We start from the raw sequence: 24358 nt of genomic DNA on the forward strand, positions 1-24358 counted from the left end.
GGGTTATGGTATGGGCAGGCACAAGCTACGGACAACAAACACAATTGCATTTTATTGATGGCAATTTGAATGCACAGAGATACCGTGGCCCATTACCTCATGTTTCAGCATGATAATGCACGGCCCCATGTCGCAAGGATCTGTACACAATTCCTTGAAGCTGAAAATGTCTCAGTTCTTCCATGGCCTGCATACTCACCAGACATGTCACCCATTGAGCATGTTTGGGATGCTCTGGATCGACATGTACGACAGCATGTTCCAGTTCTCGCCAATATCCAACAACTTCCCACAGCCATTGAAGAGGAGTAGGACCACATTCCACAGGCCACAATCAACAGCCTGATCAACTCTATGTGAAGGAGATGTGTCGCGCTGCATGAGGCAAATGGTGGTCACACCAGATACTGACTGGTTTTCTGATCCACGCCCCTACCTTTTTGTTTAAGATATCTGTGACCAATAGAGGCATGACTGTATTCCCAGTCATGTGAAATCCATAGATTAGGGCCTAATGAATTTATTTCAATTGACTGATTTCCTTATTTGAACTGTAACTCAGTAAAATCTTTGAAATTGTTGCATGTTGCGTTTATATTTTTGTTCAGTGTAAATACATACATGAAAGAAAGCATGTGGTTGCATTTTCACTGGCACTTTTGCCCTATTTAACAAAGTGATCAATTTGGACTCCAAAGAATACATTCCCTGGTAAACTACACAGCTGTGTAGACTGATTTGTTGAAGAGGGTTCCAGATTCATCTTACAAGTTATTGGAACTACAAGGATCTTATACGTGTAAGCCTCCATTGTTGAAAGCATGCTGAGAGGTTATGGATTGTTCCCTTTCAATTCAAAGTCAACCAACAACCAATACTTTTGGGGATATGCTTGCCACAGGTCAGTTATTCATTGAGCATTTTATATCAAAGCTTTTCTGGCTGCACAGCATTGTCATAAACTGCTGTCCAGGAGAGCACTGGTGGACAGACTCAGGTAGTGTCTGCATCGGTTATCTGAATCTCTGTTAAACTGGATTAGTTTTTCCCTTTAATTCTGCACTAATAATAAACATAGGATATTTGGAGTTCCTTGAGTTGTTTTGTGCAGTAGTCGCTAAGTACCTGTGGTATTGGGAGAATTCAACAAACTACACTTTCAGCCAACAAATCACAAACAGCATCAAATTACAGTTGTGTTATAACAATACGTGTTTAACATTACAGCATGTATTTTGTATTCAGTAAATAGCACACATGTAGCAGTTAAGGTTAAAATCAATATTTACACTCCAAACTTAGCCTTTACTATTTGTATGTAAATGCAATCCCAGCCTTTTTTGAAAATATCTAAAAAGAATACAACAAAAATTCCTTTAAACCGATACATATTAAAAAAAAAACAAAAAAACAAAAAAACATTTTTCTCCTGCAAATTGCTTGATTTCTCTCTGCCTTGATAACATTTATTGTTTTGGCAGTATTGTCAGCCAGCGTCATTGCCAACCTCAAAGGAATGTTCATGCAGATGCTTGATGTTCCGTGCCTCTAGAGGCAGAACAAGACTGACTGTGAGTTATACAGAAATTATTAAGCTCTTAAATCTGTTGTGCAGGATATTAACTTATATTTTCATTGTAAATGTATAACGTGGGCAATTTGCCCACTGTACACAATTGGGCCTGTATTGTTAGATTAATTACCTTCATCTGAGTCAAAGTAAAGTCAACCTTATCCCAACTGAAAGAAGTTTTTCCACTCATTAGTTCTCCTTGTATGCACTGATATATGTTTAAGAGGCTATTACCAAGAATAAAACTGCTCTTTGTTTCATTTATGGTTTCATTTTATGGTAGCCGACCTAATAATGTTGATGGTACATACTGCATTTCTTTTCAGATTAGATAGTTGTGCTCAAAGATCGCTCAGTGCTGAGGAGGTGGAGTGGAGAGTGACATGGCAGTGTATTCTTAGAAAAGTCTTAAAATGATTGTGGCTAACAAAAGATGGGACAAATCATGAAAAGTACTGCCCATAATTTAAAGTGGCCGGGCATCCCGTTTTGGACGGGACAGTCCCACTTTTAGCAGAACTTTTCTTGGGACGCTCATTTCACCCCCCCCCCCACCCCCCCCGAGCGTCGTGTTGTTTTTAGCAATAGTTAAATACAATAGTTTCAGGTCTCCATGTGCCCATTTAATTTTGTTTAAAAATGTATTTACATTGATAGTTGAGTATTGTATATTATACAAATAGTTTAAAGCAATAAAAAAAAAATTAAAAAAACACACCCTTGTCTAATTTTACCTTTCCTCTTTAAAAAATATCTAAATAAGCTACCTTAAAGGCAGGATACATCTCTTTTTAATTTGGTGGCCCCTTATTTTTATTTCTGTGTTCAATGTATTATAAAAATAGTATCTTTGTTTTGCAAAGTTTTATTTGGTTATTTGTGTTCATTAGTGTGATAGCTAAATAAGGTATTTTATAAGTATTTTAGGTTATAACAAATATTAGTATAATAGATGAAAAACAACACATTGATAAAAGAGGCTATGGTCAGGGCTCAAATTAGTGGGGGCTGGTAGTAAGAATAAAAATAGTTTTATTCTTTTCAACTTGTTTTAAGCTGACAGGTATTACGTAAAACAGAAAGGAACCTGTTAAAAACATGTTCATTGTATAATTTCCTGCCTTGTCTATGCAGGAAATTGTGCAGTTTTTCAGTACCAATCAATGATAATGAGAAACGTCTCCTGACAATATGAAAACTTATCAACGCATTTTACACAGGCTAATGCTTGTGCTTATATTAAGGAACATTAAATAGTATTCCTTTTGTAAGTAAAAAGGTGACAACATTTCATTTGATCAGAAAAGAAATATGATTTAATCATATTACAGCTTGATCCATGTCTCAGCCTATTCAAAAAAATAAACCAGCAAAGATTAATTAGCTTAAAAATTAGCCTCCGTAAAATGCATAGTTATTGAATTCTAATTGTCAGAAAATGCTTTCTCGTGGTCATTGATTGATACTAAAAACTGTTTAGATTGAGAACTTTTCATAATGCAATTTTTAACAGGCTCCTTTCCATTTGAAGTGATACTTTACAACATGTTAAAGGGGAATTTAGAAATACAACTATTCAGAGAAACTGAAAGAATTTGCTTACCTGGATTACTATTTAGCATACTTAATAACTACTTCAGAAGGAAATTCCTGTCTATAATCAGGGCATCTTCTAAACAAAACTCAGAAAAGCTGATTATCTGTGATAAGGTGAGGAAGCTTATGGGGTGATGCAATGGGCTTCATTTATTGAAGAGTCAAAAGATAGGATATTTAACACGTTTTATCACCTTTAGGCTTTCCACCACATAATCTAAAACGTAAGTCTTGTTTAATGGTAGAAAGTGGTTGAAAAAATAATGTCCTAGGAAGGATGTATGAAACTAAACAATGCAATGGACTGTATGTTTGTTTAATATATTGCGTTATAATCAGATATTAAGATACAGTGGCCTTGCCAGTTATTTTACGTACTCTGTAGCTGATTTTAATAAAAGTAAGTCATTAACCAGGGCAATTTATAAAGCCATTTAGAACACAGCAATCGATACTGACAGTGCTTATTTAAATAAATACAGCAATAAATTATCTTAAAATAGACACTCCAGTAATAATCTACTGACAGTGAATGAATTGCTGAAAATCAGATCTCAATAAATCCTGTGTTGTTATAAGGGAATATGTCTGTGATTTCTCTAAGTATATTCTGATGGAGACGAGCAAAATCGACTCACCCACGAAAATTTTAATGTTTTTTTTTTCTTTTATCATTTATGTTATTTATAAAACTATCAATAATCCAGTTTCTAATAAAATAAAAAAAAAACAAATTAAAAAAAACAAAACAAAAACATGTTTGTGTTTCTAGTGTCTAGTCTGTTACAAGGACAATAAAGTTAGTCACTGTAAGTCAAGGATGTTATGGCTCTTAATCCTCTGTTGTATTGTTAAGAATCTCTCTAATGTTGCAATCATTTCCTTCTGTCTGTGAGGTGTCATAGTGTTAGGCTAATCAATAAACATTTGTGACCAAATATTTCTTAACTTTTATAAGCGTTGAGTGTAACAGGGTGATGTTACATATGTGGATCATCACTGAATAACACTGAGGCAGACTCAGAGCAGCGGGTGTTGACGCCCCACACAGGCAACACAGGCCCTGAGGCTAGGGTACCAACAATGGCAATCCTAGCGACGGATTTAATAAAGAAAACAAAACAAAGCTAAAAATCAAAGTTTGCCTAAAAGTCTGTGGCTCTTTAATAGAACCAGTATCTTTGAGGTTTTCTTACTGATGATAGAAATGTTAATGTAAAGATGGGAACCCAGCTAACAATTACGTTTTTTGCAGGTATCAGGCTTTTAAAGACTGTCACCCACACCTGTGATGTGCAGAAATGGATAAAGGATCCTGTAGTGGCTATGACACTCACTGAGAATAGAAGCAGGACATTCTTTGAGATACAAATTAAACATTGGTGAAACGGCAACAATGTTAATATATTGTAATAACTGTACTGTGTTTTAAAGACTATAAAGCCTGCAGAAAAATGATTGCAGAAAAGGCAGAGCAGGCGTTGACCCAATGTTAGAAAAAAAAAAACATGGCTGTGTGTCAATGTTTATTGGTTCTTGGAAACTGAACATTAGCACCTGTGAAATGAAGCGTGTCCTTAACTAAGACCTGCCAGAGCAGAAGCCTGTGTTAACCTTGAGGAGAAAAACAGAAGCAAGCATTCATTTAATTCAATTGGAAAAGCCTCCACAGTGAAAGTTCTTATCAGGAAAGTAACAACTTTAATTGGGAAGAAGTTTGTAAGCCAAAAACACTGAGCCTGTTAAGTATTGCAAAGAAAAAACAACTGGTCATATTCCAAAGCCTCTGTCTTTGAAGACAGCTCTTGCCTTTGTATATATTCTACGCTACACTTCCATATATTGGAAGGTAAGCATAATCTTGAATGTATATCTCACTTATATTGAAGCATTGCTATAAGGTATAGGAATATATTTTAGCTTTAGAGAACGATATATTGAATGCATTAGGATTTAACGATGGGCACTTTAGCATTTTGCATGGCTGGCCTAAGCGCGAAACATAATCATTACTGTATTGAACTGCTGAATCTGAATCTGTGGATCCCAATTCCACTAATTGGGATCCACATCCATGCACACATCCATGCAAGATCCAGCAACAGGGCTCTCCCAGTAACAAGTGGTAAAGGCTATTTAAGGAGCTTTCTGGAAGTGAACTACCTGGCTATGGTAGAACTCCAGACTAGAAACAACACCGTGAAACAATTTTTTTTTTTTTTTTTTTTGTTCCTGGGTAGTAAATGTTATTTCCTAATTGCTTGTGCCTCAAAAGTATAGAAAATGGCTATTATTTCCCACAAACTTTGCTTTTGTGACCAGGACAATACAGTATAATCGTAAATCTCGAAAAACTACTCACTTCTAAATCTTTTGTAGTCATTTTTGTATTACTTTAGTATAAATACATGTTAATTTGGATTCATATGTTGTTTTTTTCTGACTTTATGTGGACGAAAAGACACACTTTTGCCCGTTTTCCCATTGGAAATGGTGATATTTTGAAATATCACTGTCCTGGTCACAAAAGCAAAGTCTGTGGGGAATAATAGCCATTTCCTATAGTTTTGAGGCATAAGCAATTAGGAAATAACACTTACTACCCAGGAACAAAAATTGTGTTACATAGTGTCAATGACATCACTCGGGGAGCATCCAAGCCACGCTAATAAGAAACATTACAAGCTACTGCCAGAATGCAGCCAGCCAAATTTACATAGATGCCTATTCCTACGCAGGCTTCTGCTTTATTGCATGACATAAACAGCTTTCAATTTACCCCGCAGACAGAATAAATAAGCTAAAATCCCAGTTGTAAATGGAGAATTGTTTAAGATATGTGTGGGTGGATGTACGTTGTCATATAATGTGAGTTTTACAGCTGATACTTGAGGTTTTGTTGCTATGTTGTGAACAGATGAAGATGGCCTGTAGAATCTACCTGTGACAACACAAATTATATAATTAGACCATTCCAGCATAATTTACTTGTGTTCTGTATCAGTTCTCAAAGGAGAAGGTTATGCCTTGGTCCCCACTTTAGCTTCTACAGGCAGTAATTTTGAATTCTTATAGGGAAAACTCTATACTAACCATCTCGAGTGAGATGTGTCTGAGGGAGGTTTCCATGGTCAGTTTCTGTTTTTTGGACAGCTGCACCCCCAATGTAATTCCGTGTTTCCACCTGCCAATAGAATTGAGTTGAAAGCATTTTGAAAGCAGTAGAGTGATTTAATATGATTTATAGATATCAGTCTGTGACAGGGTAGTGTCACGGGCCCAAGATGTTAACTGGCAGACTCAGAGACAGAAATTTGCAAGGTTCAATGGACTTTTGTACACTTTCATTATAAAATAATAAACAAAACAAAACAAACAGGCATAATGGCCAAAACAAATAGTTTAACACTTGACCCGCCATGGCAGTCGTTTTGACGGTTTTCTCTTTTAAAATTTAAATTACTCTGCGTTAGTAAAAGATACATGGATGTCCGTTCTTGACTTTCTTAAATACATCTATTAAATACCCTGATGGCGTTTGTGGCAGGCTGGCGAGTGGATAGAGGCCCAGAGACAGACTGCAGTTCAAAAAAAATAACTATTTTATTATAAATAAACACAAAAATGAAAGGGCACAAGGGCCAAAACAAAGCAATTTAAACACAAAAAGATAAAAAGCAAAACTTACAAAAAATAACAGTTTCCAGGCTGGGCGATGCCTTCACTGGACTCAAACTTTCTAAACAACCCCAAAAAAACCAACCTGCTTCCTCAGCTCCCTCTCTCAAATGAGAAGCAGAGGCCTCCTTTTATATCAGGTGGCTGGGCGCTGATTGATCGTTAATCAACCTAATCAACTAATCAACCCCAGCCACCTGAACATAATAAACCCAGGCAGGCAGGGGAAGTTAACCCCATCCCTGCCAATTTAAAGGGCAGAGCTTTGCTCTGCCACAGCGTTATAAAAAATTATAATCCCCTCTACCTAAACTGCCAGTACAAGGATTATGTGCTGCACTGAGTGTTTACACACTAGTTTCTTTTCAAATGTTTATTTTATTATAGTTTTTCATTTTTTGAAGTAGTGCTTTATATGTATTAAGTTAGAAAATAAACCCTTGTATGTTTAGTTGTTCATTTAAATACAGCTTTTTGGATGTACAGATTGTAGTTGTATCCGCTAGTTTGTCAAAAAGACATCAAGCACAGGTCTCTAGTCATTTTTTTCTCTGGAAAAAGCAGAGAAAACCTTTCCAATGGCCAAGTGAGACCGATAGGAGTTGAATGAAGCTGAAAAAAGGGCATATCTGATAGCCCCATGCACCGCAGAGATAACACAGACACAAACAAAGGAGATAGCTGCTTCCACATCCAGCATGCAAAGAATTGCAGAGCTTTTTGAGATGTTATAGTAATAAAATAATGACTTGGATCGTTACATTATTGATGAGTTTGGTGATATAGCGAGTGCTCAGGAGAGGATTTATCAGTATGCACGTTAAGAGGTATGTGAAAAATACAGCCAACAAGGGGTGGGGCTTGGCTGGAGATTCAGTACTGATGTCCTTTTGCCATACACTGCCTTCTTTTAAACCTGTTTTAAAAAAAAATTAAACAGCGTGTGTAAAATAAACAGAGCATGTGAAAATAAAATGGACCTGACGCTCCTGACAAGCGCTGAATAAATGGACTGCTAAGGGTTAATTAATATGAATGTTGTTTAAAATGTAACTGTCAGAATGACTGCTGGCAGTGGTTTTAGGGATGAGTATAACCGCAGCGGTTCTAGTGTTAAACAAAAGTAATATAAAATCCTCTAAACTCCAACGATATTTCTTCAAATAAATTTTATCACCGCACAGCACACAAAACCCTCACCTTTACCAATACTAATTCTCACCACTAATTTCAAACTAACACCCGTGATCACCCTTTTTATACACCTATGGCATTCCCACATGTTTTTGCAGGGAAGAATTTAACCCCCTTCCTGCCAACCAATATTCCCCACACCTGTGCACTGGCAGGGCTATCACCTTGCCACACTGCCTGATACAAATTTATGTTGCATATTGAGATATAAAATATCAATTTGATATTGGAAAGAGATTGAGTTTTACAGCCTGCTATGTATGGAAACATGACATAAAACCTAGCTTTAATTGGGACATGGGATTGAAATGTTATATTTCTGAAGTATTCAGTACATGTACAGTGTAAGGAGTTGTCATTTTAATATGTAACTTTCCGTCCTTTTTTATTATTATTATTATTATTATTATTATTATATGTTTATTTAGCAGACACCTTTATCCAAGGCAACTTACAGGGACTAGGGTGTGTGAACTATGCATCAGCTGCAGCGTCGCTTACAACAAAGTCTCATCTGAAAGATGGAGCATAAGGAGGTTAAGTGACTTGCTCAGGGTCACACAAAGAGCTACAAATTTGCAGTAATTATGAACATGGAAGCAATATTAGTACATAGAGCCCAATGAATTCAAGCGGATGTCGTAATGGGTTATGTAACTCTCCCGTGACATTCCAGCTGATCTATCTGGATTATATTATTGTGTACTCCCTCGACATTTGAGAGCATCTAGAACAAGTTTTCGAGTGTCTAAAACTGGGGTTAAAACTGCAGCTTACCAAATGCTGCCTGTTTAAGGAGGAAGTTTGATATCTCGAGCATATTGTCAGTTTTGGAGGACTTGCAGCAGACCCGGAGAAGCTGGCCATTGTTCAAGATTGGCCTTACCCTTCCACTGTCCATCAGGTATGATCATGCCTGGGTTTCATGGGATATTATTGTCGGTTTATTCCTGCTTTCACTAGGACTACCACTCTACATGCCCTCTTCGTGGGTACTGCTACCCCTGGTATAAAGACCCAGTAAACTGGACCCCAGAATGCCAGGAGGCATTTGAGCAGTTGAAGACTGCTTTGATGAGTTTTCTGATTTTAGCATATGCTGACTTCTCACAACCATTCCGATTGTACACCGATGCTAGCCTGGAGGGGCTAGGTGCAGTGCTTGTGCAGGAGCAAGGAGGTAAGGAGCGGGTTATTGCCTAAGTTGGAACTGTTGGCACTCAAGTGAACCATGACTGAAAAGTTTAACCCTTAGCGGTCCATTTATTCAGCGCTTGTCAGGCCAATTTATTTTCAGAGTAAAACAGGTTTAAAAGGCACTGAATCACAAAAGTACACTCACTACTGCATCTCCAGCCAAGCCCCACCTCTTGTTTGCTGTATTTTTCACATACCTCTTTATACATGTGCATACTGATAATTCCTCTCCTGATCACTCGTTTTATCACCAAACTCCTCAATAATGTGATCCAAGTCATTATTTTATTACTATAACATCTCAAAAAGCTGTTAAAAATGTCTATGATATTCTTTGAGCGCTGGATGCAGAAGCAGCTATCTCCTTTCTTTATGTCCGTGTTATCTCTGTGGTGCTTGGGGCTATCAGATACGCCCTTTTTTTGGCTTCATTCGACGCCTATTGGTCACACTCGGACATTAAAAGGGTTTCTCGGCTTTTTCTGGAGAAAAAACGAGTACAGACCTGTGCTTTATGTCTTTTTGATGATGTCGGACAGGGTCTGACATAGGACTGCAAAGGGTTAAGGATTATTTATGGGGGGCATCCGTGACTGTGTTCACAGATAATAATCCTTTGGTCTTTGGTTTCCACTAAATTGTGGGCTATGGAGCAATGTTGGATAGCTCAGCTAGCACATTTCACATTCACAATTAAACATCGACTAGGATCTACTAACATGAATGCAGATATTATCTTCAGGTTACCTGAAGAAAGGATGGGCCAGCTCAACCCTGTGTTAGTGGGTCCTCTTCCGGCACCAGTGAGACCCCCCACTGGAGGAGTATGGGAAGGGACATGAAAAAGAAGCTCAGTGGCTGGAGTGTCAACAAGCAGATCCTATCCTGTGAGAGGTCAAGGCTTTCCTGGAGTGAGGAATTATAACCCATTGGGATTTCCAACGAGTGACCCCGAGACCGGTCGGCACCTGTTCTAGGAAAGGAATCAATTTACCCTATGGGAAGGTCTTGTCATTTGAGGATATCAACACCTCCATTCAGATGAGATACACTCACAGTTTCTTGTAACTCAGGCATAAGTATGCACAGTGTGGGAACGATATCATCAAGACGTAGGCCATCTGAGCTGGGAGATGGTGATCTCAGTAATGGGGAGGAGTTTCTATTGAACCCAGATGAGGATCTATTCTTGGACCTGGATGGTGGAGTGCCCCCACTGCATCCTGAGTAAAGCCGGGCCAGAGGTGAGAGTCACCTCATAGTTCCGCTCCTATGGAGGTTATAGCAATTGATTATTTGTCGCTGCGTTGTCCTGCAGATACTCATCAGAATATCTTGGTTATGGTCGAGCTGTTCTTGCACCTTGATGCGGCATTTCGGGTGTCCTGAATGGATTCATTCCAACCAGGTTGCTGGGTTTGAATCCGCCACGATACAGCAACTCTGTATTATGTACGGCTGTACCAAAGGTCGAACCACTCCTTATCTCCCCCAAGGGAATGACACTGTTGCCAATATTGAGCACGCTAGGGGAAGAGGTACACCATAGGTGGAAAAAACATCTCCCCAAAATGCTACATGCTTATAACAACACGTTACATTGTGGGACTGGGTTGACCATATTCTTTATAATGTTTGGTCGACACGCTTGACTTCCTGTAGACCTGGTGATGGGGCGCTCCCTCAGACTAGATTGGGTGATATGGACCATTGGTTCCGCCACCGCCACCAGATACTTATCCACGCTTATGAGAAAGCGAAGAGGCAAACTGGGATTTGCCAAGAGATTTATAAATAGCGTCACAATAAGAGAGTTAAAGTAACTGACTTGTTACCAGGAAACAAGTATTGGTGCGTAGTTTTCGCTCTTGCGCCAGGGCAAATTAGCAAATTAAACCTTGACGGGTAAATCAGTCTATTAAGCTGGATATTAAAAATAAAATTAAATCTTTCTATTAAATCAAAGAAACATTCATAGAATAGGTAGCTTTAATAAAAAGAAAATGTTAAATAAACATCTGCAATTTTAAACATTTAAAGTTTAAAATAACAATAAAGGCAACTTTTACCATTTTTCAATCCCAGTAAAACACTGATTATCAATTATTTTTGTCAGTTTTTGGAATCTATGGTCAGTAATCAACTGAAATGTTACTTGGATGCAAACAACATTTTAAACAATATGCAATCTGGTTTTAGGTAAGGTCATAGTACTGTGACTGCAGCATTGAAAGTTTTGGGAGATATCAAAATGACTCTAGATAAAAAATCAACATTTAACTCTGTTTATTAATCTTTCCAAGACCTTTGATACAGTTGATCATGCATTACTCAATACAAGATAATTCTAGTAAGACAAACACTATGGTGTTTTCTTCTATAAGTACCTGATATCTATAAGTATCTGGTTGGCTTGCAATCTTGATTTTAAGGTCCATATTGATAATCTTGCAGAAAAATTGAAATTCATGATAGGCTTCTTTTACAAACTCTGATCTTTTTTTTTTGTAGTCACAAAAAAAGCTAATTGCTTATATATGTACACAGTCTATAGGTTTGCATCGCCATTAACATTAAGCAAACTGGATCCTATATATCATGCAGCCTTGAGATATATTACGAATTCAAGTACAGTAGTCATCATTGTGTGTTATACAGTTTGGTTGGCCCTCCTTGGCTTTGCTAAGGTTGAAGCACTGGTATATACTGTTATATAAGGATATTCTTTGTAAATTACTTCCATATATAAATGAATATATTATAGTCGCTTTTTCTAACTACAGTATTAGATCGCATACATTTTTTAATTTTACGGTTCCTAAAGTGCATACAGAGGCTATTTTGCTCCTTGGTCTTAGAATGATTTACAATCTAAACTTAAATTGCAGTCTCGAATAACTTTAGTACAATTTAAAAGTAAGCTGCACAATTATCTACTTGAGAGTTGTGGATGTTTTAAGTAGTTGAGTAGACTTGTTTCTGTTTGTTACTATTTGATTTTTGACTGTTTCACTGGCTGTTGATTGTATTATGATTTGTGTTGTATTTTTGTACCTGTGTTTTTGTACCATGTTTTATTGTGTTGCTGCTGCCTTTCTTGGCTAGGTGGAACTTGTAAAAGAGATTTTAATCTCAGTGTGCTTACCTAGTAAAATAAAGTTTTTTTTTTTTTTTTTTTTTTTTTTTTAAAGACTCTTTAATGAGAGTCGTGGTTCTGGTCATTTACTATCAGTAGCGTTCATTTACACTCTCATTCCTATTTTTAAACCACATATCTATCTTGTTGGTAATTTATCTTTTGATTTTGATGTTTTAATTCATCAATGTCATTTTGAAATTATAGCAATATGCTTTAAATTAAAAATATAGCACTTTACACTTGGAGTTATAGCTTTGTGCAACAACTTTAATAAATGTCTCAAATGTATTTATTGTACATCAGAATCATGCTGACTTGCTGTGACATCTTAAGAGCTGCATTTTTACTTACAAATAACTTGAAATTGGGACATATTTTTATATGTTATTTTTCTGTGTTATTACACTTATAAAATGTATAAAAGTTAACAGGGTGTGCTTGAATGAGGACACACGATTTGTGTTAAAAACCCCAGTATGAAATAAGATGTTCATACCATTGAATTCCTACTTAAATAAGCACTTATGTAAAAGAAAGCATGTGGTTGCACTTTCCTAGCACTTCTCCCCTCAATGACAAAGCAATCAATTTGGACTGAAAAGAATGAGGTGCACTGCCTGTACTCCAGAACAAAAACATACGAAATGAATCACTATAGAAGCTGCATGCATTGAGGGGGAGGGGAAGGGGGAGGAGGGAGAGAAGGGGGGGGAGGAGGAGGAGGGAGGTGAGAGGTACAAGGAGCAAATGATAAAAAGGGGCTGAAAAAATAACAATGTATAAAAAACCTTCCATGCTTCTAAAAGTAGAAAATAAATGCAATGCTAAATAAAGCACTGATCAGTTATTGGGGATGGTTCACATTTGAAACAAATCTCAGTCAAACTAGTGCCAATTGATTTTTGTTTTTAAAAAAACAGTCGTTGCATAGAAAACAATATAAATCCCTGAAGGATTTGAACCGCACGGGACAGCTTCAGTTTCATCCTCCCTGCAAGTCAAGGTACCAGAGTTTTACTTAATATACCTAAGGATGCAAACAAACAGTAAAGCATTATTGTTCTTGTTAATTATTACTGTAGCATTTAAAACAATTTATGTTCCATGAAGATGATGGAGTTTCATATATTGCTTTGTCTAATTTTCAAAATAGATTTGTAAAGATTTTTTATAGAATAACTTTTTTTCTTGCAATATATAAGAGTGAATCAAGGATGGATTTGCCTCCTGATCAGAATTACTGTGTTGCTCGACCAGTTTATTCCAAACCTTCGTTTGAAGAGGACAATGAAACAAAGGCGAGGGTTCCTAAAACCGTTCGGGAACGATTTAAAAAATCATGCAGGTAAGCAACCTTGTATTTTCATGACTACAAAGTGTTTTGTATTTCATGCTATATACCCACCTAAACTGGATGAAGAAAAAAGGCAAGCCTACCATGGCATTTGCAAGTTAAGCAAGGGTATGGAACTCCTATAGTGAAGGGGTATTCCACAGCAAGTTTAAAAGGTACAATCAACATTTTCATTCCTCTAGCACCTGGTGAGCTGTTCATTGGTTGGCTCAGTTTAATAGTTAAGAGTTGGTTAAAAATATGACATGGACTGGAAGCGCCACGGTTGTATCTCAATTGTTCACACAGAGGATTGTTCATAATCTAAGTATTTGTTCTTATTATACTTTCAATTACTTAAGTGAACCAAATAAAACCAGTGTCCAGTTTTTAAACAGTTAAATGTCTAGTGTGGAATATCCTTCATACACCAGAGTTGTAAACTCTTGTCTTCACTAAACTGTTCACTGTTCTGTTTCAGTTTCTGTGGGGATTTCATTTTCACACATAAACGTTCATATCGGAATTGAAAGTTCATATCAAGTGCACGTTTTTCTCTTTGTACAATAAGTGTACCTTATCTGAGTTAAAAGTCTACAACTTACTGTCACCCGGATGGCTTGTGGGTGACGTCAGACCAGGAGTATGAAGCACTGTTGCTCATTTTAATAATAAATAAAAGATTTAAATAAAACAAAAACACTTTGTAAACTAAAACGGCACATTTGCCAAAACAAACAGACACTGCAAAACACAATGAACAAACACAGAAACACATGCTGGTTTAAAGCCAGCACAAGTAGCTACCCCGAGTGGGAGATCTGTGCCTCTTTTATGTTGCTGTGCCTGGATTGATTGCTTGTTAAATCATTCAGTCAGAGACAGGCACAGTCTGCAAGTGAACTGCTTTGGCAGGGAATGCAATCAATCCTTCACTGCTGACGTAAAACACCTGTGTACACCAAACATTCATTTGAAATAATAATAACACAACAGACACAAATACAAAATGACACAAAATATGCACAGGGGAGTGCCTACCCAGCCACACTTACAAACATACAAAATTGAAGGAGAGCATGCTTACATTCACTCACACATGGAACCATTGTTTTAATGGAAATTTGGCATTACTGCAATACTTAATTTTGTTGATGATGAGTATATCCTATATTTTTAATACATAAAAAGTTATGGTACAAGATGTATTTAGGTTTAACCTATAAACCTCCTTTAAAATCAACAGAAGGGTTTAATGAAATTAAAGCCTGCTATGTGCATTCCTATCTAATACATTGCATGTCTGTTTATCTTAAGCTGTTCAGCCAAAAGGGCTAAGGATATAACAAAGGGTTTGCTGCCCATTTTAGACTGGCTACCAAAATACAAAATAAAGGAATGGCTGCTGAAAGACATCATCTCAGGAATCAGTACTGGACTTGTAGCTACTTTACAGGGTAAATAGCATGTCTTTGGTTTATACATTTTTATTTTAATAATATTATCTATTTTTTTATAACAGAAAATGCAGTTTATAAAAAACTTTGTATCCCAAGGCATGCATAGAGTATGATTTTAAACAACTGCATTTAGCCTAGATTTTTAAAAGTTCAATAACCTGGAAGCTTACTGTATTACTCAATGTCCTTTCCCCACTGAGTTTGTCTTACAAACCTTGGTAACTTACCTTTATACCATTGTATAGTTTACCATGCTTTTACCATGCCTATATCATATATTGATTATGCTTGCACTATGATATGCAGCAGACAGCCCTGTGAATAATATTTGCAATTAAATAGTGGATTAAATAGTGGATTAAGATTGGTGTTAATCTTATTTTCCTCTTTCACGACTGTTGAATGTTAATTGATTTCATTGATAAGTACCATTATGGAGATGTTGTTTGAATGACAGCAGTTGGTGATGTATTAACCTGTGTTGTGTTGCACAGGTTTGGCCTATGCATTGCTGGTTTCAATCCCGCCAATATATGGTCTTTACGCATCCTTCTTCCAGTTTGTAACATATTTTTTCATGGGAACATCGAGACATATTTCTCTTGGTAAGTAGTTTACAGTCTATACAAGGTAGAATGCACATTGTAGGCAGAGAGCAAAGACAGGCAGGCAGCTTAATACAGAGCACCACTATAGAATGGCATTCAGGAGCCATGGTTTAAACTGTGCACTGTACATGTTTATGAGAATGCAAGTGAAATAACAAATACACATACACTTCATTGGAATGCTATAAAGAAATGATATATGGTGAAATGCAATTGCCTTTCAATTCTAAGACGACCACCAAAACATTATGTATGGGATATTCCTGCCTATTGGTAGGTATTCACTAAGCTTTCTATACCAGAGCTGATGATAGGCAGGCATATCCCATACATAATGTTTTGGTGGTCGTCTTCTCTTTCAGGGAACCAGGGTTACGGTAAGTAACCTAACGTTTTAATTCTTGATAGTGTCAGACATGTAGTAACTACTGCTATGCTACATAATGACTAACTATGGGGCTGTGAGGCGTGTGAGTAAAAATGGATTTTCCAGACAGTGATTTATGTGTAAAAATTAAAATTTTATTTAGTATTACACAGAAAAAAAAAATAATAATAAAGAAGGATGTGAGGGAGGGAGTCCTGGAGTAATCAAAAATAAAGGAATGGAAGCCTCTTAGTCCTCTTCGCGCTCTGCTTAAATAGCTTTGGTTGTGAAGAAAACATCCGGGCAACAGCTGTTTCCGCCGCTAGTGTCGAGATTTTCTCTACCAGCTGACCAAAGAACTGGGCAAGCTGTTCCTGGCGCCGTGCTTCCCTCTCCTCTCGCTTCTCCTCCTGCTCCCTAAACATCGCCAAAACTGTAGCTGGATCCATCTCCCACAATGACACCACGTGTGAGGCGTGTGAGTAAAAATGGATTTTTCCAGACAGTGATTTACGTGTAAAAATTAAAATTTTATTTAATATTACACAGAAAAAAAAATAATAATAAAGAAGGATGTGAGGGAGGGCGTGCTGGAGTAATCAAAAATAAAGGAACGGAAGCCTCTTAGTCCTCTTCGCGCTCTGCTTAAATCCAAAAATAAAACAAAAAGGAATAAAAACAGAAAAGAGCCAAGTTAGTAAGGCCTCCGTTCGTGACATAGTCCAAACTCTCACGTACTTCCCTCCAGCCTTTTTCCCCCCGCCTCTATTCCTTAGGACCAACCCCGAACACAGAAGCACGTTCCCTTTAGTATGCAAACCCCGCCCCGGTAGTCAGTGGATCACCAATCCCAAACTGACAGGTATCCTTAATTTCACTTGACTCCAGTGGCTGGAATTTACATACTTGTACTTCCACCCCTCACCAAGGTGCCGCCCCTCAAAAAGATGACTTTTGTCATGGTCACAAGACCTTGGTAAGGGAAGTCCCGAGTTGGTTTGATGCCTTCTACTGTTGGGAGGCTGAATTGCAGACCGAAACCCCTTTGACTCATCACATATCCCACCCCTCAGAGTGGAGCCGAAGGAAAACTCGGAAACCTCTAACCTCTCCTTTTCCCCTCCCTCCCGGGAAAAAAAATCAGCGTTTTGATGTAACTTACCTGCACGATGCCTTATTTGAAAGGCGAAGGGTTGGCGCGCCAGGTATCACTGCGTAATCCTAGCGTTTGAATCCTTCATTGTGTCTAACCACTTTAAAGGGGCGTGATCTGTGATGACTACAAAAGGTCGTCCCAGAAGATAGTATTTTAAGGACTCCACCGCCCATTTTACTGCCAGGCATTCTTTCTCTACCACAGAGTACCTTTGTTCTCTCGGCAGTAACTTCCGACTAATATATAATATCGGGTGTTCTATACCATTTTTTTCCTGGGACAGAACCGCCCCCAGACCAGTCTGTGATGCATCGGTCTGAAGGATGAACTCTCGGCTGAAATCCGGGCTTACTAATACTGGGGCCTGACTCAAATTAGTTTTAATAGATTCAAAGGCTGTCTGACACTCTGCACTCCACTCAATTTTATTTGGAGCGTTCTTTTTAGTGAGATCAGTGAGAGGGGCGGCTATAGTGGAAAAGTGTGGAATAAAGCGACGGTAATAACCAGCCAATCCCAACAATGATCTCACCTGGGTTTTTGTGGTAGGTACCGGTGAATCCAACAAAGCCTGGACTTTTGAAACCAACGGTTTCACTCTACCCTTACCCATTATGAAACCTAAATATTTGGTTTCTTCTTTTCCAATAGCGCACTTTGCCATGTTCGCTGTGAGCCCCGCCTTCCTCAGAGACTGTAGGATGGCTTTTAATCTACTCAAATGTTCTTTCCAGGAAGAACTGTATATGACTACATCATCGATATATGCAGCTGCATACTCTCGATGAGGTTGTAATACCCTGTCCATCAGTCTCTGGAAAGTTGCGGGAGCTCCATGAAGTCCGAACGGCATAGTACAAAATTGAAAAAGACCATCTGGGGTTGAGAATGCCGTTTTCTCACGAGAGGCTTTTGCTAATGGAATTTGCCAGTATCCTTTCGTCAGATCCAAAGTTGAAATAAACCGAGCTCGCCCCAGCCTGTCTAAGAGTTCAGCTACCCGAGGCATGGGATATGCATCAAACTTAGAGATAGCATTCACCCTCCTAAAGTCTATACATAACCGTAGTGACCCATCTGGTTTGTCTATTGGTACAATTGGGCTACACCACTCACTTCGGGAAGGTTCAATTATCCCAAGTTTCAACATACACTCGACCTCCCTCCGGACAGAATCTCTCCGACTTTCTGGAATGCGATACGGTCTCTGTCTAACTCTCAGACCTGGCGGAGTGATAATAGCATGTTCAATCAAATGCGTTCTTCCGGGCACGTTGGAAAACACATCACCAAACATTTTGATTAAATTGCTTACCTCTTTGCATTGATCAGGAGTTAATTGTTCCCCCATCGGAACCCCAGCTGCTGATACTGGCTCAATTGAGGGTCCATAGTCCTCTCCCTCCTGTTCGGGAGATATAAAATGGACCTCCCGTTCTTTCCACGGTTTGAGGAGATTAACATGATAAATTTGATTTTCCTTCCGACGCCCAGGCTGTCGGATCTCATAATTAACTTTTCCAATTGCTCGAATGACCTCAAAGGGACCCTGCCATTTAGCAAACAACTTAGATTCTGATGAGGGAAGCAAAAACAACACTTTGTCTCCAGGTCGAAAGTTCCTAATTCTTGCATTTTTATTGTAGCTTTGCTGCTGCTTCTGCTGTGCCACTTTGAGATTGTCATGTGCCAATCGACTGACTAATTCTAAGTGATCTCGTAGCTGTAATACATATTTCACTATATTTTTAGAGTATTTTGACTGTTCTTCCCAGCCTTCTCTTATGAGATCCAAGATACCCCGCGGCTGCCGACCGTACAAGAGCTCAAACGGAGAGAACCCTGTTGAGGATTGTGGTACCTCACGAACTGCAAAAAGCAAGTAGGGAACCAATTACGTTTCTCCTGATCTACAAAGCGACGCAACATACTTTTTAAAGTCTGATTAAATCGTTCAACAAGCCCATCCGTTTGAGGATAAAAACTGAGGTTCGAATTGAACGGATTTTCAGTAATTTGTATAATTGCTGAATACAGCCAGACATAAAATTAGTGCCCTGATCAGTGAGAATTTCTTTCGGGATTCCCACCCTAGAAAATATTTTAACCAATTCATTTGCTACTACTTCTGCACTCATAGAGCGTAAGGGAACAGCTTCTGGATATCGTGTTGCGTAGTCCACTACTACCAAAATATACCGATATCCTGACTCTGCTCCCTCCAGAGGGCCTACTAAATCTACACCAATCCTCTCAAACGGTACTCCAATAATTGGCAGTGAGACCAGAGGTGCGGGGCGAACGAACTTAGGGGCAGTTAATTGACATTCCGGACACTCAGATACATACTTCCGCACAAGACCATAAACCCCTGGCCAAAAAAAACGGGCCAGAATTCGTTCCTGAGTCTTTTCAGTTCCTAAATGACCTGCAAATGGAATGTCATGCACCAATCTCATGACTTCTGACTGAAAAGGCCTAGGAACCAATAACTGTTTTACGAGCTGTCCCGTCCCGGGAGCCCGGGTTATTCTATATAATAAGTGTCCAGATACAGAAAAATGCGAAAATACCACTGGTTGTCCTTCCTGCATATCCTTCCCCTCAACATATCTAACCTGTTTCCAAGCATACTGTAACGTGGGATAATTTTGTTGTTCATAGCCCAGGTCAATATCTCGGTCCCAATGATTAGGTACGCTGAGAGGAGTGTCTTTTATTATGTGACCTTCCACATCAGTAACCTCGCAGCCCCGGTCACACTGAACACCTACTCCTTTACCCTGCTGTTTACAAGATTGGTTTACCTTTGAGTCAGACCCCTCCCCTTGTCGTCTCAGAGTTCCCTCATATTTTTCCACCCTGCGCTCTCTCTTTGTTTTTCTCGGGCGGATTTTAGGGTTAAACAGGTCGGATTGTAACGGGAAAATCTCGCCAATTGTTTTCTCCCGTTGCTTAGATTGTCCCCTGGTAGAAACTAAGACCATTTCCCGACCTAAAATACGATCAAAAAACGGCCAGTCTCTTCCCAGGAGAACAGGGTATGGTAAACATTGCGCTACAGCCACTTTAACTTAAGCTGAGTAACCATCAACAGTAAGTCTAACTTTAGTGGTGGGATAAACCCGAGTTTCTCCATGGATACATGAGATAGCCACTTTACCCTGTGGCTCCCAGGTTACCCCCTCCAAAAGAGCTTGTCGAATCAATGTTTGTGCACACCCAGAGTCTGCAAATGCATTAGTACTCTTATCCCCGACCTGTACTCTTAATTGATAAGGGCCCTCCCAACATTCCCCAGTGTTCTTATCTGTTACTGCCGACCAGGATCTTCTTGCCAGGTCTACCTCCATCATCGGACAGTCCCTGACTATATGTCCGGGCTCATTGCATCGGTAACAAACTGGGGTAGAAGGCACCAACGGGGTTTGCTTGTCCTGTGAGTCAGTGACTGACAGGTTAGGGGGTTTTTCTCTCGCCCAAGATGGGGCTAACCTCGACCTCCATGGTCTGAAGGTCTGGTTACCTCCTCTGGGCTTCACTGATGGGTTGGTCCTGGTTAGTTTAGGTGCAGGAGTGGGGTCAGAGGCGGCGCCTTCATTCTCATCCTCATAAGCCTCCGCCAGGATGATGGCCTTCTCGAGAGTGGCAGGTTGATTCCTTTTAACCCACTCCTGATTTCCTGGCGGTAGTATGGAGGCGAACTGCTCTATAGCGATCTTCTGCACCAGTTCTTGGGGTGTGTGTTCTTCCGGTTGCAGCCACCGGGTGCACTGATCCAGGAGATACTGTCCCGCAACCCGGGGCCGCACCCCCTTGGACAGATGGTATTCCCGGAAACGGCGCCGGTATGTTTCTTCCGTGATCCCGAGGCGTGAGAGAATGGCTTCTTTTACTTTTATATAATCCGCGGCCTCCGAGGCCATCAAGGCTCTATACGCTGCTTGCGCTTCTCCTGTCAAACAGGGTGCCAATTTCATGGCCCAGTGTTCCTTGGCCCACCCTGCTGCTTCTGCCACTCTCTCAAAGGTGACCAAGAACGCCTCAGGATCATCTTCCGGAGTCATCTTCTGTAGCTTTGGTTGTGAAGAAAACATCCGGGCAACCGCTGTTTCCGCCGCTGGTGTCGAGATTTTCTCTACCAGCTGACCAAAGAACTGGGCGAGCTGTGCTTCCTGGCGCCGTGCTTCCCTCTCCTCTCGCTTCTCCTCCTGCTCCCTAAACATCGCCAAAACTGTAGCTGGATCCATCTCCCACAATGACACCACGTGTGAGGCGTGTGAGTAAAAATGGATTTTTCCAGACAGTGATTTACGTGTAAAAATAAAAATTTTATTTAATATTACACGGAAAAAAAAAAAATAAAATAAAGAAGGGAGGGAGGGAGTGCTGGAGTAATCAAAAATAAAGGAACGGAAGCCTCTTAGTCCTCTTCGCGCTCTGCTTAAATCCAAAAATAAAACAAAAAGGAATAAAAACAGAAAAGAGCCAAGTTAGTAAGTATTCCTTAGGACCAACCCCGAACACAGTAGCACGTTCCCTTTAGTATGCAAACCCCGCCCCGGTAGTCAGTGGATCACCAATCCCAAACTGACAGGTATCCTTAATTTCACTTGACTCCAGTGGCTGGAATTTACATACTCGTACTTCCGCCCCTCACCAAGGTGCCGCCCCTCAAAAAGATGACTTTTGTCATGGTCAGAAGACCTTGGTAAGGGAAGTCCCGAGTTGGTTTGATGCCTTCTACTGTTGGGAGGCTGAATTGCAGACCGAAACCCCTTTGACTCATCACAGGGGCATTAGGATCCGATGGGCAAGATTTTCAAAAGGACTTGAATTATAACTCCAGTGTTAATCAATAAATCGGTATGTAGCATTGATTTTGACATTTTCAAGCGGTCATTATGCCTATTTCATTGTTAAATAGTCGTCCTAATGTGATTTTTGAAATTATGTTGATTTACTAAATGATGTTCTTAATGAGCAGTGCTTGTCGTGACTATTTCTTTTGTTTGAGTGGCAATTTAAAAAAAAATCAGTGTTAATTGTCATAATTATTGGAAGTTAATTTGCACTTGGAAAAGGAGGGTTGTAATTAATGAAAGAGTATAACTCACCTTGAAACAGACATTTAACAGACTGTGGTTGTTTTGCCAACCATACAGAGAGAGGGGGTACAGGACCAGAGTTATTTTCTTAGAAACTACCTAGATAATGCAATATTTGTTATGAAAATATTTTAGCCTTTTCTATACTTGTGGTTATGAATCAGATGTATTCACCTTATAGAATGTTTGTTGTATTGCTAAAATGATATACTGATATTTGCACCCAATGTAATTTTACCACCAAGAAATTATCAATGTGATGTTAATAGTTTCCATAACAGCAAATTATGCTTCCATTCATTTGTCTTGATCTGTTTAACATGCATTTTGATTAACGAGCCGTTGAGACAGGAAGTGATGTAAGTGACCTGCAACAATTAAGCTTTAATGAGAAATGCATTCATTAACGACCTCATCGACTCAATTTCAGAGCATGTTGGATTAACACATTTTGTTTGAAAATCACTTGCTACTAAAGCTCTTGTTACTATACCACGAGTTCGATACAATAACACTTTTTGAAAATCCTGCCCATTATGTCAGAAGGTTTGTTGTATGTGAGCCAGACCAGAGACCAGCCTACCCAGGGACAGGCAACACAGACGTGACAGATTAAAATATAATTTTATTAATATGTTAAACAGTAAATAAAATTAAAATGATTAAACACTGCCCCGAAGGGTTAACGCCCACCAAAGGCTTAAATGGAAAATAACAAAAAAACAAATGCCCACTATGTACTAGGGCGCAAAGCACCAAAGAAAGACAAGTCTAAAAAGAGGATAGATGGAACAAATGGCCTGCAGCCATAGTAGTGGCATAGTTCTGCCATCAGCGCAGATTCAAAATTGGGGCCTTGCTCCAAGAGGATAGTAGTGTGTGTCTGATCGTGTCGGGATAGCCCAGGCATATCTTATAAATAGCTCAGTAGCCACTACAATACATTTGGTTGACTCAGGGTAAGAAAATCGATAGTGATTACTTTGAGGGGCTCAGTCTATCATGGAGACAAGTGGTGCCTTATCATGTGGTCGTGCTTTCCATAGGGTACAACATTCACACATGGCCAACCACTAGGTAGTGTCTTTCTGCATCACCGGCCAGTAGAACCCCCACCGCATCTTGTCAGCTCCCAAATGTCTGGACCGGACATGGCAGGCCTCCCATGTCGATCGCCTCTGCTGTTGAGGGATAGAGTAAGTACCTGACAATATACTTCCTCAGTCCCAGGGTCCTGCAGGCGTCACACAAGCACTATATCGCAAAGGTCAAATCAAAGCCACTGTGACAAGAGCCTTGTCACCTCTCCAGGATCCTGCTTCCGTTCCTCTGTGCCCTACATAATGTCATACCTGTGACAGAACCAGGTCTGTGTGCTGAAGTTCGCGCCCAAGAAGATGGCTGTACCACTCCACAGGAAACTTCCACCAAAACGGCTGTACCTGCCTCTGGCTTGGAGCCCTCCACCGATTTATTTTCCTGCAAGGGTAATCGTGAAAGCTCATCAGCATTCACATTAATCTTTTCAGGTCGGTACGTTATCTCATACTGATAGTTGGCAAGCTGTGCTGCCCAATGCTGCTCAGTGGCTTCCAGTTTATCTGTTTGGAGGCGTGCTAAAGGATTATTACACCGTGTAACAAATTTTTTTTTTGTTCCTGAGTGGTAAGTGTTATTTCCTAATTATTATATAAATTTACAGTATAATCGTAAATCTCGAAAAACTACTCACTTCTAAATCCTTTGTAGTCATTTTTGTATTACTTCAGTATAAATACATGTTAATTTGGATTCATATGTTGTTTTTTTCTGACTTTATGTGAACGAAAAGACACAAATTTGCCCGTTTTCTCATTGGAAATAGTGATATTTTGAAATTTACCTGTCCTGGTCACAAAAGCAAAGTTTGTGGGGAATAATAGCCATTTTCTATACTTTTGAGGCATAAG

General features: G+C 39.3%; 1 protein-coding gene across 1 annotated transcript in view; it reads left to right on the top strand.

Moving 5' to 3' along the window:
* Positions 1-10319: 10319 nt before the first annotated feature.
* LOC121319121 (pendrin-like) overlaps positions 10320-24358 on the top strand; it is a 37031-nt gene continuing 22992 nt past the window's right edge. The window contains exons 1-3 of the mRNA XM_041256306.1: positions 10320-10465; positions 15028-15167; positions 15665-15775. Of these exons, the coding sequence (XP_041112240.1) occupies positions 10320-10465; positions 15028-15167; positions 15665-15775 (397 nt within the window). The remainder of the gene's footprint in view (positions 10466-15027; positions 15168-15664; positions 15776-24358) is intronic.

Source organism: Polyodon spathula, chromosome 8, assembly GCF_017654505.1.
Source record: "Polyodon spathula isolate WHYD16114869_AA chromosome 8, ASM1765450v1, whole genome shotgun sequence".
Lineage (NCBI taxonomy): Eukaryota > Metazoa > Chordata > Actinopteri > Acipenseriformes > Polyodontidae > Polyodon > Polyodon spathula.